General features: G+C 37.2%; 1 protein-coding gene across 1 annotated transcript; it reads left to right on the top strand.

Annotated features, from left to right (window-relative positions):
* Positions 1-3,383: 3,383 nt before the first annotated feature.
* LOC135078838 (gustatory receptor for sugar taste 64e-like) lies at positions 3,384-9,076 on the top strand. The gene is made up of 6 exons (XM_063973397.1): positions 3,384-3,401; positions 3,728-3,833; positions 7,573-7,636; positions 7,893-8,055; positions 8,683-8,769; positions 8,969-9,076. Exons 1-6 carry the CDS (start codon positions 3,384-3,386, stop codon positions 9,074-9,076), a joined length of 546 nt encoding a protein of 181 aa, XP_063829467.1.
* Positions 9,077-13,669: the final 4,593 nt, after the last annotated feature.

Here is a 13,669-nt window from a genome sequence, read left to right on the forward strand (position 1 = left end):
ATTAGCTTTATTACGTAGAAAATTTAATAACGCCAGCATTCACAAACGATGCTAGCTTAATTGAAGCAAATCGAATGCACAGCGTAGAATAGAGCTCTGTGATTGGTTTGTGTGTCACCCTGTGCGTTCACGCGCACTGTGAGACCTCATAGTAATGTTTGTGAATACGGGCGTAAGTCGTGAAAGTATTTGCGACATAAGTTGTCAAATAGTTCGTGACAACCAAAGTCGCCAATAAGTTGACAGCACAACCTCTTCTTCTACTTTTTTGATGATGTTGGCAATACACGTCGACTTGATTTTTGCCATTTTCAAGTTTATAAGTGATACGAGTTACAAAATGAGATCAAGTAATGATATAATGAAGGATGATAGATGATACCCCTTCCCACCCTTTGAGTCTCAGTAAAGTTGTGGTGCTTTACTGAGACCTCCTATGGACAACTTGAGAGAACCCGAAGAATCACGATGCACTGTTTTGCTTCACTCGCCCACACTCATGCACGTTCACGAACACTCAATGGTTAATAACCCACCATTATTACACATTAATAGTCGCCTAAACACGAATTTGAGGAAATAAAACAAAACCGCTAACATGACGCTTCAGATTTCCGCCAAGAAGTCCAGCACAACCTCATTAAGCTATTGTAACCAAGACGTGTTGCGAACTTTTTGGCTACTTTGGTTGTCAACTATTCGACGCTGATTGTACCTACTAAGCCATAGTACAGTGACAGCATATCGGTTGCAAAATAGCTTCTATTGCAAGTACCTAAAGTGCCTCAGTGTTTACCTTGATCTATACTAATTATAAATGCGAAAGTAACTCTATCTATCTGTCTGTCTGTCTCCCTTTCACGCTTAAACCACTAAACCGATTTTGATGAAATTTGGTATAGAGCTAGTTTGTCCCGGGAAAGGACATATTTTTTTATCCCGGTTTTTGAAACAGGTACGCGCGCGATAAAGATTTTCTGTGACAGACAAAATTCCACGCGGGCGAAGCCGCGGGCGGAAAACTAGTATTATTATATCCTTTCGTACTAGAAGCCCAATCTACCTTTATCCCTAGAACAGCCCAATCAAAAAAGCTTTAGATCCAAAAATATTTTCTAATCTAACCCAAATTGGTTTTCTATATTCCAATTTCAATATAGGTACCTACTATTCGTATTTTTCAGGTTCAAATTGAGTTCTTTTTATGGAATCTACTACTTTGCCTCGTTTTTGGGGCAAATAGTTGTAGCCATTTTAATAGCCTATTGGAGTTATGAAAACGGCAATATCACAAGTTTAAGTAAGTATTTAAGGCTTTTTTAGGGTTCCGTAGTCCTGACAAAGAACCCTTATAATATAATTATTATGTAGTTTCGATAAATGTATGTCTGTCTGTCTGTCTGTCCGAAGTTTTGCTTGGAAACTATTGGCACTAGAGAGCTGTAATTTTGTGGAGATATGTATATGTCAACGTGAAATTGTGAACTCTGTCAGTTTATAATATAACGCGTTAGATTATAAACTAACAGTGGGTTAGGTTAGGTTAGATGGTAATTTAACTACGTCAGATTATAATCTGACGGAATTCACAATTTTACGGTGACATAAAATATAGTATAAATCACGCCCAAAAATATTTTTTTTAGGGTAGCTCCTCTACCTGTGAAGTGGAGATGAATTTTTTTTCATGTTTTAAAATGGCTAAGGGGTTTCTAAGACTATTTTACTATTTACAGTTACAAAGTTGTTTGATCTCGTTTCACATTACAATATTTACTTGAATCACTAATCGATAATTTCCATCAATATAATTGAGTAGATAGGCCTCCAACCAGCGAATCGAGACACAATTGAAATCAATATTGTTACCGCGTTCTCAAGCGACAACGTACGCCCGTATTCACAAACATTACTATGAAGTCTCACAACGTGCGTGGAAGCACAGGATGACATGACATACGAAGCAATCACAGACGACGAAGAGAATCAACGCTGTGCGTTTTATTTGCTGATTCACTTAAGCAAGCATCGTTTGTGAATACGGGTGTTAGGGTTTCACGAGTTAGATGCGAAGGCACTATTTATTTATTTCATTCATTTTTTTCATTTCGTTTTCTTTCTCTTTATTTTTTGCTGTAAATATTTCCGAATGTTATTCAACGTGAATTAATTTTATTAATTCCTCTTTTTTTTCAGTAATTGTCTTCTTTCACGTTATAGCATTGGTGAGTATGTATCAAATGATGCAGTTAGGTAAGGCTTGGCCGATTTTGATAAGGAGATTGGCAAGAATTGAAAGACATCTGCGGGATATCAGAACCCATAATAATACAAAAAAGCACTGTGATTCTCAGCTTTGGATTATTGGTACTATTTGGTTTGGTGAGTAAAAAATATTTGTACTTTCTCGATTCATAGGTTCTGGGTTTGATAGTTTTTTTTACCCATAATAGAAGAGTCTGGCTTACATCTCACCTGACGAAAAGTGATGTTCAGGCAGTAGGTAGAAGCGAACCCGGATTCCTCAATCACAGAGAAACTGGCTATCCTACATCCAACTGCCGAAACACAACAATGCTGTTAACATTATTCTGCTGTGGCTGCTTCAGTCTATCACGAAAGCTTCAGCCAAACCAACGACTGTAAATCGCATCGGCGATGGCGATCACTGCGCGTGCATAGCAACCAGCGCCGTGGCCTTCGTCACCGTGGGCCACGGCATATGCTGAGTGGGGTCCCGTTGCAGTGGGCATCTTGTTTGTGAATGGGTGGCACTGCTCAGTTTACACTTGTTTTTATTTTTTCTTCTATTATTATGTGCCACTGTCATGTCTATGTAATTGCCTGTATTTGTGTGATGTCCATTGTAATCTTTCTTTCTTTCTTTCATAGGCGTCCTGTCATTGGCATTGTCAGTGGCATTTTGACGCGCTGTGTGATCTGTACCCCCAGGGGCCAGAGGCCTCAATGAATCTAAATTCAAATGCTTTGTTTTTTTTCAGTGGAATATACTCTGTCAATAGTATTCTACTGCAAACTGATAAATAACTGTAATTTACTTGAGGAAACTGGCAAGAGTCTGCTTGAGATCTATTCCACTTATACTTTTTCATACTTATTTAATTTAACCAGCTTTGCCATATGGAAATTTTTTATTATTCAGGTACAAAATTTTCTGTATACCTACACTTTATAAGTCTAAAGATCGTGGCACATTTATCAACCTGGAAAGGGATCGTAATCGTATCGCCTTTCGCCGCGCGGTCAGCCAGCGTTCACCCTACGTAAGCATCGTAACGTAAACGTCCCTTCGCTTGATAAATGTGCGATGACCTTTATACGTCACAGCCGACGATCAGAAGCTACGTTACTTTTAGCGTCATATGATCCCCACTTTTCAAGTAATTTATGAATTAATAAATATCTCTCTCTACCTATTTGTCTGTTACCTTTTCACGCTTAAATCACTGAACCTATTTTGATGAACTTTAAAAATAATTTGAGCAATTTATTTTCTTAGTAACGGCACATCCCTATTCAAGTTCTTGCAAGTCACGAAGGCGAGTGAGCTTTACTTGTGTGTGTACGTGTACATGCACATAACGATAGTGTTTGACAGAACTTTTGAAAAACGAATAGCGAGCCACCACACATGTAAAGCTCACTCGCCTTCGTGAAATGCAACAACTACAACGAGTTACACTTTATATAACCCCATTTTTTCCAGTTTACTCGTATCCAAACAATAATCGTCTGTGGGTTAACTGATGTAATACCGATGGCTTTCAGTTTGTATTTAATATCGTATATACGCGATCTGAATACTGCAATCAGTAAACGAAACATTAAGGCAAGTTACTTTTTATAAAAACTCATTTATTTTTGCAAATAGGCTTTTAAAAAGCACTTTTACCCGTCCTAGTATCAACCCTACCTCTGCTTCAAGACAATAAATGGGCCAGTGCTGAGAAGAAGCAGCGCAAGAAACTCAGCCACTATTATTTATTGGTTTGCTTTACAACTTGAAGATGCATGAAAATGTAAATACCTAGTTTTTAGTAAGTAAGGCCCAGAACAGACGGTGAAACGCAATTGCAACGAGACTGCAACTGCTAGTTACTTTTGAGTTACATCTAAGTTTCTGCCATAGCGTCCGTTGAGAGACCACACATGACGCGCGTTTCAAACCGGTTTCAAACTGGTCGCGTCATGTGTCGTCTCTCAACGGACGCTTTCGTTGCAGTTGCGTTTCACCGTCTGTTCTGGGCCTTAGAGTCAAAGCACACGATGTGTCATGCAATCAAACGTCAGCGAGACTTCAGATTTGTAGGCACCGTCACGTCTTTCAATGTCACCCCTCCCGCGCCGCTCCCTAAATCAGACTCTGACTGAGTTAAAGCGTTAGACCTTTAGGCGGATTCCCACTATCCTCGACGATAAATAGATAATATATCTGCTATAAGATGCGTAGTTCGTTTACGAATCTCCTCATTTCTGATTCGATCTCGTAAAGACACACCGAGCATAGCTCTCTCCATAACACGCTGTGCAACTTTGGGCTTCTGTATAAAGTGGCTGACATAGCCCGACGGATTAGCAAACTGAAGTGGCAATGGGCAGGGCACATAGTACGCAGAACTGACGGCCGATGGGGCAGCAAGGTTCTGAAATGGAGGCCGTCACAACGACACAAGGTGGACCGACGTCATCTTAAAGGTAGCAGGGAATCGCTGGACGCAGGCCGCTACCAATCGATCAAAGCATTGGGGGAGGCCTATATTCAGAAGTGGACGTTCTATGGCTGAAATGATGATGAAGATCCGTAACTTTTATGAAACTTGAACCTTTAATTAAATAGTGATGTTAAATAGTTTAGTCTCTACAACAAGAGTATGATCCTCTTTAATGGACCAGAAGATTTAGCCTGCGCTGGCTAGACGGGTTGGGAAGGTATTACGTACATTTTTATTATTACGTACAAGTTTATCTGTGGAAACTGATTAGGCTACTGTACTGTTTTTACCCGACTACGGCAAAGCAAAAGGAGGGTTATGATTTTGACAGGCTATGTATGTATGTATGTATGTTCATGTGTTCCCTCGTAACTTCTAAACTACTTATCAGAATTCGACAAATGACATATCATTAGAAGCGTCTTAATTGTCCGCTGGTTATAGGCTATATGGGGTTTCACCAAATCTAATGTGGCGCCCTCTAGCGGACAAAACATACAGAGTAAAAAAATAAAGTTAAGATAAATATGCCGTGTTTGGTATCATTTGAAAGCGCTTTACTTGTACATTTTGAATATATATATATTACTAGCATTTGCTTGTGACTTTACCTGTATTCATGGGCTGATTGCATATAATTCACATCTTTTCGTTCGTAGCTTCTTTACTACTTATTAGTTCATCAATTTAACTTTTGTTAATATTATGCTCCACAAATACACTTTATCACCAAAATAGTACAAATAATAAAAAGTAAAAAAACTAAAACCCAACTACGACAAAAAACGACGCTGAAAAAGTATAAAACAAGATTTTCAGAATACTGAACTGGACGAAGTTGCTAATGTAGTTGCATAGTAATTTTCATGTTTGGAAAGGCGTAGTCACACGTTACATGTATACCTACTTACCGTAGCACTTTGACAACTGCTGTTTGTTTCCTTAATAAAGAAAAATAAAATAAAATACATTTTTAACCGACTTCAAAAAAAGGAAGAGGTTTTCAATTCGAATGTATGTTTTTTTATTATTTTCAGGACGTGCGATATTGGGAAAAGTTAAGGTTATATTATACACGAATAGAAACCATGGTCGGACTGGTCAACCATAATTTAAAAGGGATTGTATTAGTTTCATTCACCTACTACCTAGTGTTCATATCTGTGAAACTGTTTTATTTACTCAAGTAAGTGTTGTTTTTCCTTCTTTTTTTTATAAAGGTGTCATAGATAATAATATTATGTAAAGGCAACTTTGTCTAATTGATTTAAATGTATGTTAGGTACATATTAATACTTAAAAACTTAATAGGGCCTTACTTTGACTTTCAAAATCATTAGTTTAGTTATTTATTAAATTTCAGTGTTTTTTTTTTCAATAAACAATTTTATAATTATTTGCATAAGCTTAAAATTACTTAAAAACTAAAATTTAAAAATTACTATTAATAAAAACTATTTTGAAAATAAAAATAAAGGATGATAATTTCATGTTATAAATTAATTTAACTATTGTTTCAGTTTTCAATCGGTGAAAATCAGAACATGTAGCACTAAAGTGTACTCGTAAGTATGTTCATGAAATGCAATATTTAGAAAAGTGTATACCAAAAAATATACAAAAAATAAAAAAAGCTAATCGCAAGTTAGACTAATTGACTGAGAGTTGCTTAAACAATCCGATCGAACTAAATGCATACCTCCCCGCAATCGCTTCGTTCGTACGAGACCGTCGACGTGACGTCACGACTGCCAGGTGTGCAATTAACTCGACCGGGTTGTAAGTATCTCCGCTCTCTCTCTTACATCACTTTCTTATAGGAGAGAGAGACCTTTTCGGACGGAACCTCCATTGGCATAGGGTACTTTTCTAGGGGGGCCTGGCCCTTTACATGCCATGTTCATGGGGGGCGGGTGTGATTAGTATCATAGCTCATGAGTTAGTACTATGAACTAACATAATTTTGATCCCAAGCCCATCATTCTTACCAGACCATGCTATAAAAAAACGTTTGTTTGTCATGTGTCATCCGCTTTGCAATGGAGGGAAGTCGAACCTTAACCTTCAACTGGTGACGTGAATATGGGTCACAGTATTGGTGAGGTGACGTCATTTTGACGTAATACTAAAAAGCCGAAATTCAGGAGACTTACAGCATAAGCAATGTAATAAATTACATTATTTATAAGAATATGAGTTTGTTTTCGTAAATAAAACACACTGGTCGCAATAAATATTGAAAATTTTAATTAAATAACGCTTAGAAACATGGCAGTCATTTTTGGTCTGTTTTTGTAGACATGAGATCAATCATAATAGAATTTAAAAAAAAAACAAAGGAATTTAACAAAAATTACTTTCTTCTTAAAAAACAATAAGTAAAAAATAAGAATCAATTATGTTCAGTATTTTGTCCCATAGAAAAAAAAATAGGATTAATTATGGTAACAAACAGTACAAAAATTTTTCTAGGCAATCAAAACATGCGGGTTTCTTGCACTTTTTGCAGAGGTATGATGTTCTTTTCATCTTCTTAGTTGGACATATAGTGCTGGATCTTGATTTTCTATGTCGCATAGTTCAATCGCAGTATTGTGATCCGATTCTAAGCAGTGAGTGTCGTGTAAAAATCGATCTTCCGTATCGCTGATGTCACTCACATTTTCTTCTAATAATCCCGATACAACACGTTTGAAATCCTCGTCATTTGGATTCATTTTTAACCACTAAATGAAACAAATCATGAAATAAATCACTGACACTAATGGTGACGTGACGTCAAATTGACGTTTGATACCCTCTATCTCACTAATTAAGCGCGTGCAACATCCGATTTCAGTCACGACGGACGCCAAACTAAGAAAGAAGCAGCTACTGAGGGGTGCGGAGGCGGGGAACAAGCCGTTTGAATAATATGTAACGTTTTCTCCTGTGCGACGTCAATTTGACGTCACGTCACCAATTGAAGGTTTCGAACTCCTCCTATGTTCTTCTGATTAATTTCGTTGCGGGTCCAATGACAGTTTAACTTTCCCCCGGGACAAACTTGACCTTATTTTTTTTTGTGGCGGTCAAGCTGTAGATCCTGGCTACACAGGAGTTGCAGTGGTCGGAACGAAAGGTGGGAATAGTCTTATAAAAGAACGAATTGGTTTCCAGAACTGGCGCTACAACTGAGCAGATCTTGTACTTCTTATGCTCATTCACGTTTCTTCTTTCTCGGGCTTTGCTCATGTCTTTGCTGGCAGCGAGAGTACACACCGAAGCGAAGAAACCACTTCTGATTTTGTTCGATGTCTCAACGCAAGAAGATAGTAAAGAAGTAAGGAAAAATACATTAATACACATAAATCACACTCGTCAAATAAAAGCAATGGTGTAGATATCGGGTCAGATCCAAGAAATGCGAGTTCGATCCTTGCCATGCCATTCCGCTGGAATATTCTTGAAGCATGCCTACCGCCCTTAACATTTCCTCTCTTGTTAAATGGTGCCGCTGCATGATGCACACAATAACATTAATTCGAAATTAACCGATAACCTTTTATAAAACTTAAGGATACAAAATAATAGCCATAAACTACTATGTAAATGAAACCTTCAGCCTTCGCTACCATTATGTCGCGTGAATCTTTTATTTTAATTTTTTTTTTTAATTCAAATTTAGAATCTATATACCATAAATAAGGTTAACACTGGCCAGTATTTTTTGAGTTTAAAAACTTTATACAAACTATCCCTAGACGGTGTAAATATACTTTGCTAACAAATCTAAACGTACTATCGCCAACAGTGTTAACTGCCCATTGAAAGTCATGTCATCTCGTTCTATCGCAAAGAATCGCCATTTGATTAGAGCGAGAGCAAAAACGGAAATGGGTAGTTAACAGTTGGGCGTGTGTACATGCCTCTCGCTTATACGAAATTCACATTTTTTCACTATTTACAGGTACAACGTTTTCGTCTCCAAATGATGTATAACCCAATCGCATTGACTGGTTCGTTGTTTTCCATCACAAGAAGCACAATACTAAAGGTAGCTAATATCCCTTTTTATGCCAGTATGTAGTAATATTAATATAATATACCTACTTAGATTTTCTGCCCAGTTTGTTTGGTGTTGGGGGTAAATTTTTCTCAGTCCACCTGACTAGCTACTACTATATTTCCTAACCCTGTCGCTATAGCAAAAATGTTAAATTGTATTCTATATTTTTGTAAATGTAATATTTCAGTTCTTCAGTACGATCATGACTTATGAGTTAGTGTTGCTACAGCTGAATGAAAATCAAAAAGATACAACTACCGTGGGACACCTGAATGAAACATTGCATTTACCTTAAAAATATGTGGAATAGAGTTGTTAATGTAACTAATTTAAAACACTTGAAATAAAATTGATGCACTCTGTAACAATTTTTTATTTACTATCTGTTAATTATCGGGAAGTACCAGGATAAAGGCCGATGGAGCAGCAAGGTTCTGGAGTGGAGGCCGAGTACCGGAAAACGCAGCGTGGGACGTCTACCCACAAGGTGGGACCGACGATATCATAAAGGTAGCAGGAAGGCGCTGGACACAGGCCGCTACTAACCGATCAACATGGAAATCATTGGGGGAGGCCTACGTTCAGCTGTGGACGTCCTATGGCTGAAATTATGATGATGATGATGACTAGGATGCGGGCAGCGCAGGCCTGATCGATGTAGAGATCCTCAAGGTAGGCTTTGTCCAGCAGTAGGTAGACGTCGTATCCTATGGCCACAACGAAACTAAATTAAAACATGTGGAGATGAAGAAGTTATTATTATGTGAAGCGCCCTGGCCCCATGGGTAGGGCGTGGTGCTGGCATCGTAGGATCAGTCGTTATGTAAATGTCTTAGTTCTGAAGTGAAAGTCTTTAGGTTGAAAAAATAAAGGAATATAATCATTGTGATGCTTTACTATTATTGTTTCTTTAATAAATCTACCAAAAACTGCTTAGATGACAACAAATAACATTATTTGTAATATTCTTCTATACATACGTACATGCTAGTAACAAAATAAATTCAAATAAATTACATAGCTACAACATTATACATTATTTGGATATCAACGGCTAATTCAACAATTTTCTTCTAAGCCACTGATTCCTTTGTTGTATTACATCTTCAAAGGTCCGAGGTTAAATTTAACTATAAGTTAACTTCCGCGCAAATGCCCATCCTACCCGCATACAATAACAATCGGATAACAGTAACGGCACATTGAACACACCTTTACCTAAATACACTTTGGGTAGTGGTGATAGATGCTATCTACTATACTGACGCTATAACTCCAGAACGCACGAACCGATTTCCACGGTTTTGCATTCGTTGGAAAGGTCTCGGGCTCCGTGAGGTTTATAGCAAAGAAAATTCGGGAAAAGGGGGTAAAACAGGATCCACGCGTACGAAGTCGCGGGCGGCCGCTAGTTTTCAATAAAAAAGTGTCCCAAAAAGTAGTGTCAAACCGAAGCAGGTAGAGCATCACTAGGGCTATCCGAAATACCCCTATGTAAGTTCCGCGATTTTTGATAGTTTTCGAGTTATGATTGTTTTAAATTTCTGTGCTTAGGCACTTTTTTGGTCACTGTGGCGCGAATAGTTAAGGTACATGCCTGATTTTATTATTATTATTAGATGAATACTAGGCCTAGCTGATTTAGAAGTATTTACATCCCACGAATGTAAACTAAAAAAGTTAACACATACAGGGTATGTTGTAAAAAAATCATAACTCGAAAACTATCAAGTTACGATGATTTGGGTAGCCCTAGTGATGCTCTACCTCTGGGCTTCGGCTTGATACTATTTTTGGGACACCCTGTATAAGAACTTATATTCTACAAACATGACGGGGCTTTTCACAATGACAGGATTATGTACCAAAAAATATAATTCTAAAGAATGTAAACAAATTGCAACTTCAAATATAAATCCCATCAAAAACAATACTTGTCAAAAAAACCAAGTCTCGCAACTCAGTTGTTCTACGGTAAAAAGTTGTGAGATCCATGTAATACCAAGTCCAGGCCAGGAAATCTTTAACGTTTTACATAAATTATTGACTTGGCCATCGCACTAAATAATTTAATTTACACGTGTTTTCATGCGATGGCCAAGTCAATATATTTATGTAAAACGTTAAAGATTTCCTGGCCTGGACTTGGTATTACATGGATCTCACAACTTTTTACCGTAGAACAACTGAGTTGCGAGACTTGGTTTTTTTGACAAGTATTGTTTTTGATGGGATCTCATTTCTTTTTGTATTTTGTAGACAGCAGTTATGTATCTAGAAAACTGGACCGAAATTGAAAAATTTTACGCGACTTGGCGGTTGCACTACCGTACCCCCAAATCTCATTTCTTTTTGTATTTTGTAGACAGCAGTTATGTATCTAGAAAACTGGACCGAAATTGAAAAATTTTACTCGACTTGGCGGTTGCACTACCGTGCCCCCAAATATTTTAGTTTTTCCTTGATTCATACACCAAACACTACTTATATTCCAAATTTGAAGCTTCTAGGTCTGCTAGAAGTGCCTTAGAATTTTGATGATCGGTGAGTCAGTGAGTCAGTGAGTCAGTGAGTGACAAAATTAAGTAACTTTGACCCGTTATAATTCTTAAACTACTGGTTCAAATTGAATGAAATTTTAAATATACCGTGTCTTTACAATGCCTGCATAGCTAATGAAAATTCAGCCTTCTAGTTTTATCCACAACGAAGTTACAGGCGGTCGAAAATGGCCTGAATTGCTTCGAGAAAAGGATGGTACGGCCGTTCCGCTTTTTTGCTCGACTTGGTGGGGGCACTGCCGTGCCCCCAGATAAACTACCTGAAGGATAAGGAAAAGAAAGATTATCATTGCAGGAAAAAAATTAACTGTCTCAAATGGGACTCGAACCATTTATTTTTATATGGTCTAGTGTTTATTGTTTTTATTTTAGAAATTAATTGATATTTTCTCATCTTCATCATCGGCGCTGGTGCAAATTGGTTAGTATGGAAAAGTATGATTATTTGCTTTTTCATGGGTTGAGTATTTTTTTTTAGGGGTGATAGTGAAGCCACACTAGATAATAATATGTTCTGCAGGCAGCGGTCAGGTCAGATCGCATCATCACTAATGCTGTTTGTCCTCAAACTGCCTGCGAAGCGCATGCAGTATGTCAAATCCTAAAAAACCGGGATACAATGGCAATAAAACAAAATGCAATGAAATAAAAACTCCAAACTCAGATTACGAGTATCAAAAAATGTGATAATTCCATTGAAACCACTTCAAAACTCTTTAGCGTTTTACGAAGTGTTTTATTTGATGTTTTTGCGTTTCTAATCAAACTTCCTAATGGAATTCCAGAAAGGTCGCAGGAATAATTGGGGAATCACGATTCGTTACAGCTTTATTGGAGTTCCTGAATTTGTTGAGGGCACTTACCTCAACCTGAGTCTTAGTGCTAATTCAATAAAAAATACATAATGTTATTGAGATTACTAAATATTATGTAAATTGTTATTATTCTAAGCCTAGGCGCAGACCACCGATTTTTAGTCGGCCGATAGTTGGGCCCGATTCTAATTTGTATGACGATTCAAATGTGCGCACTTTCATACATGTCCATACTGATTAACTGCCCGACTAAACTATCGGCCGACAAAAAATCGGTGGTCTGCTCCTAGGCTTAATGATAATTATACTTATGGACTTAATTCAGTAAAACAAATAAATACATACCTTAAAGAAATAATTTATTGATTTAGGTATACAAGTTAAAAATTAAGCTTTTTTCGGATCTTGAAACAAGGCAATAAGGTACAAAATTTAATTCATCATCATCATTATCATCTCAGCCACAATTCGTTCACTGCTGAACATAGACCTCCCCCAAAATAACACCCCACAAAATTGAATTATGAAACAATTATTAAAATTGCGCCATTTAGGGTCAAAACCTTTTATTTTACCTCGAAATAATGGCCAATAGCAAACGTACTTTACCTAGAAATTTCTAATAAGCTTTTCACCGCGTTGCAAGCTCGGGCGCACCCTTATCATTCAATGACAGAGCTTAAAAACTGTAACTATCAAACAATGTCAACATAGTTATCACCTTATTTTGATCTTTATTCCCCTGAATTAAGGTTAATTTTAACTGCCTATATCCTTTTAAGGCATAACTTTATTTCGTGTGTGCGAAACGTAACAAGAAAAGTTTACACTCGCCTGAAACTAGGAAATTGTGTCACTTTTGCATGGAACTAGATGGAATTACCTTAAGCGGATGAATATCAGTTAATACAAGGAAACTGCATTTTAATTAAAACAACATATTATTAAAATGAACTTTCGTATTTTATCGCTAGACGAGTATGTTTTTTTTATGCAAGATAAGGCAGGTATTTGACCGTAATCGCACCTCGTGTTAAGTAAAATACCATCTAGGATGGTACATCTGCCCTGTACGTGCCTTTTCACTCTCGCCTTGATAAGGCCCGGATTATAGTGTTCGGGAAGCTGTTCGCATTATAAAAGAGTCATCGAAACGCTTAGTGCGAGCTGGTGGAATGTCGACAATGTAGGGATGTATAGCTCAGCTTTTGAATGCTTTCTGAGTATTCTTTCAAGTCGGCATATGATGTAGAAAGATGCTTTCATTTTAAAGCGGACGCATTTGAAATAATACCAACTCATAGGTAGCTAGGACACCAAAGACCTGGAATAAAAGACAGATAATACAACAAGTATTATTCAATTCTTTGTTTAAAATAAAATTGTCTTAATAATTCTGATTCGAATAATTTCTAACTAAATAAAGACACACCCTATCTATTATAATTTTAATCACGTTATCTTATCAAAATAATCTTATACAGGGTGTCCCAAAAAATGTTGTCAAGCCGA

This window comes from Ostrinia nubilalis, chromosome 2, assembly GCF_963855985.1.
Source record: "Ostrinia nubilalis chromosome 2, ilOstNubi1.1, whole genome shotgun sequence".
Taxonomy (NCBI): Eukaryota; Metazoa; Arthropoda; class Insecta; order Lepidoptera; family Crambidae; genus Ostrinia; species Ostrinia nubilalis.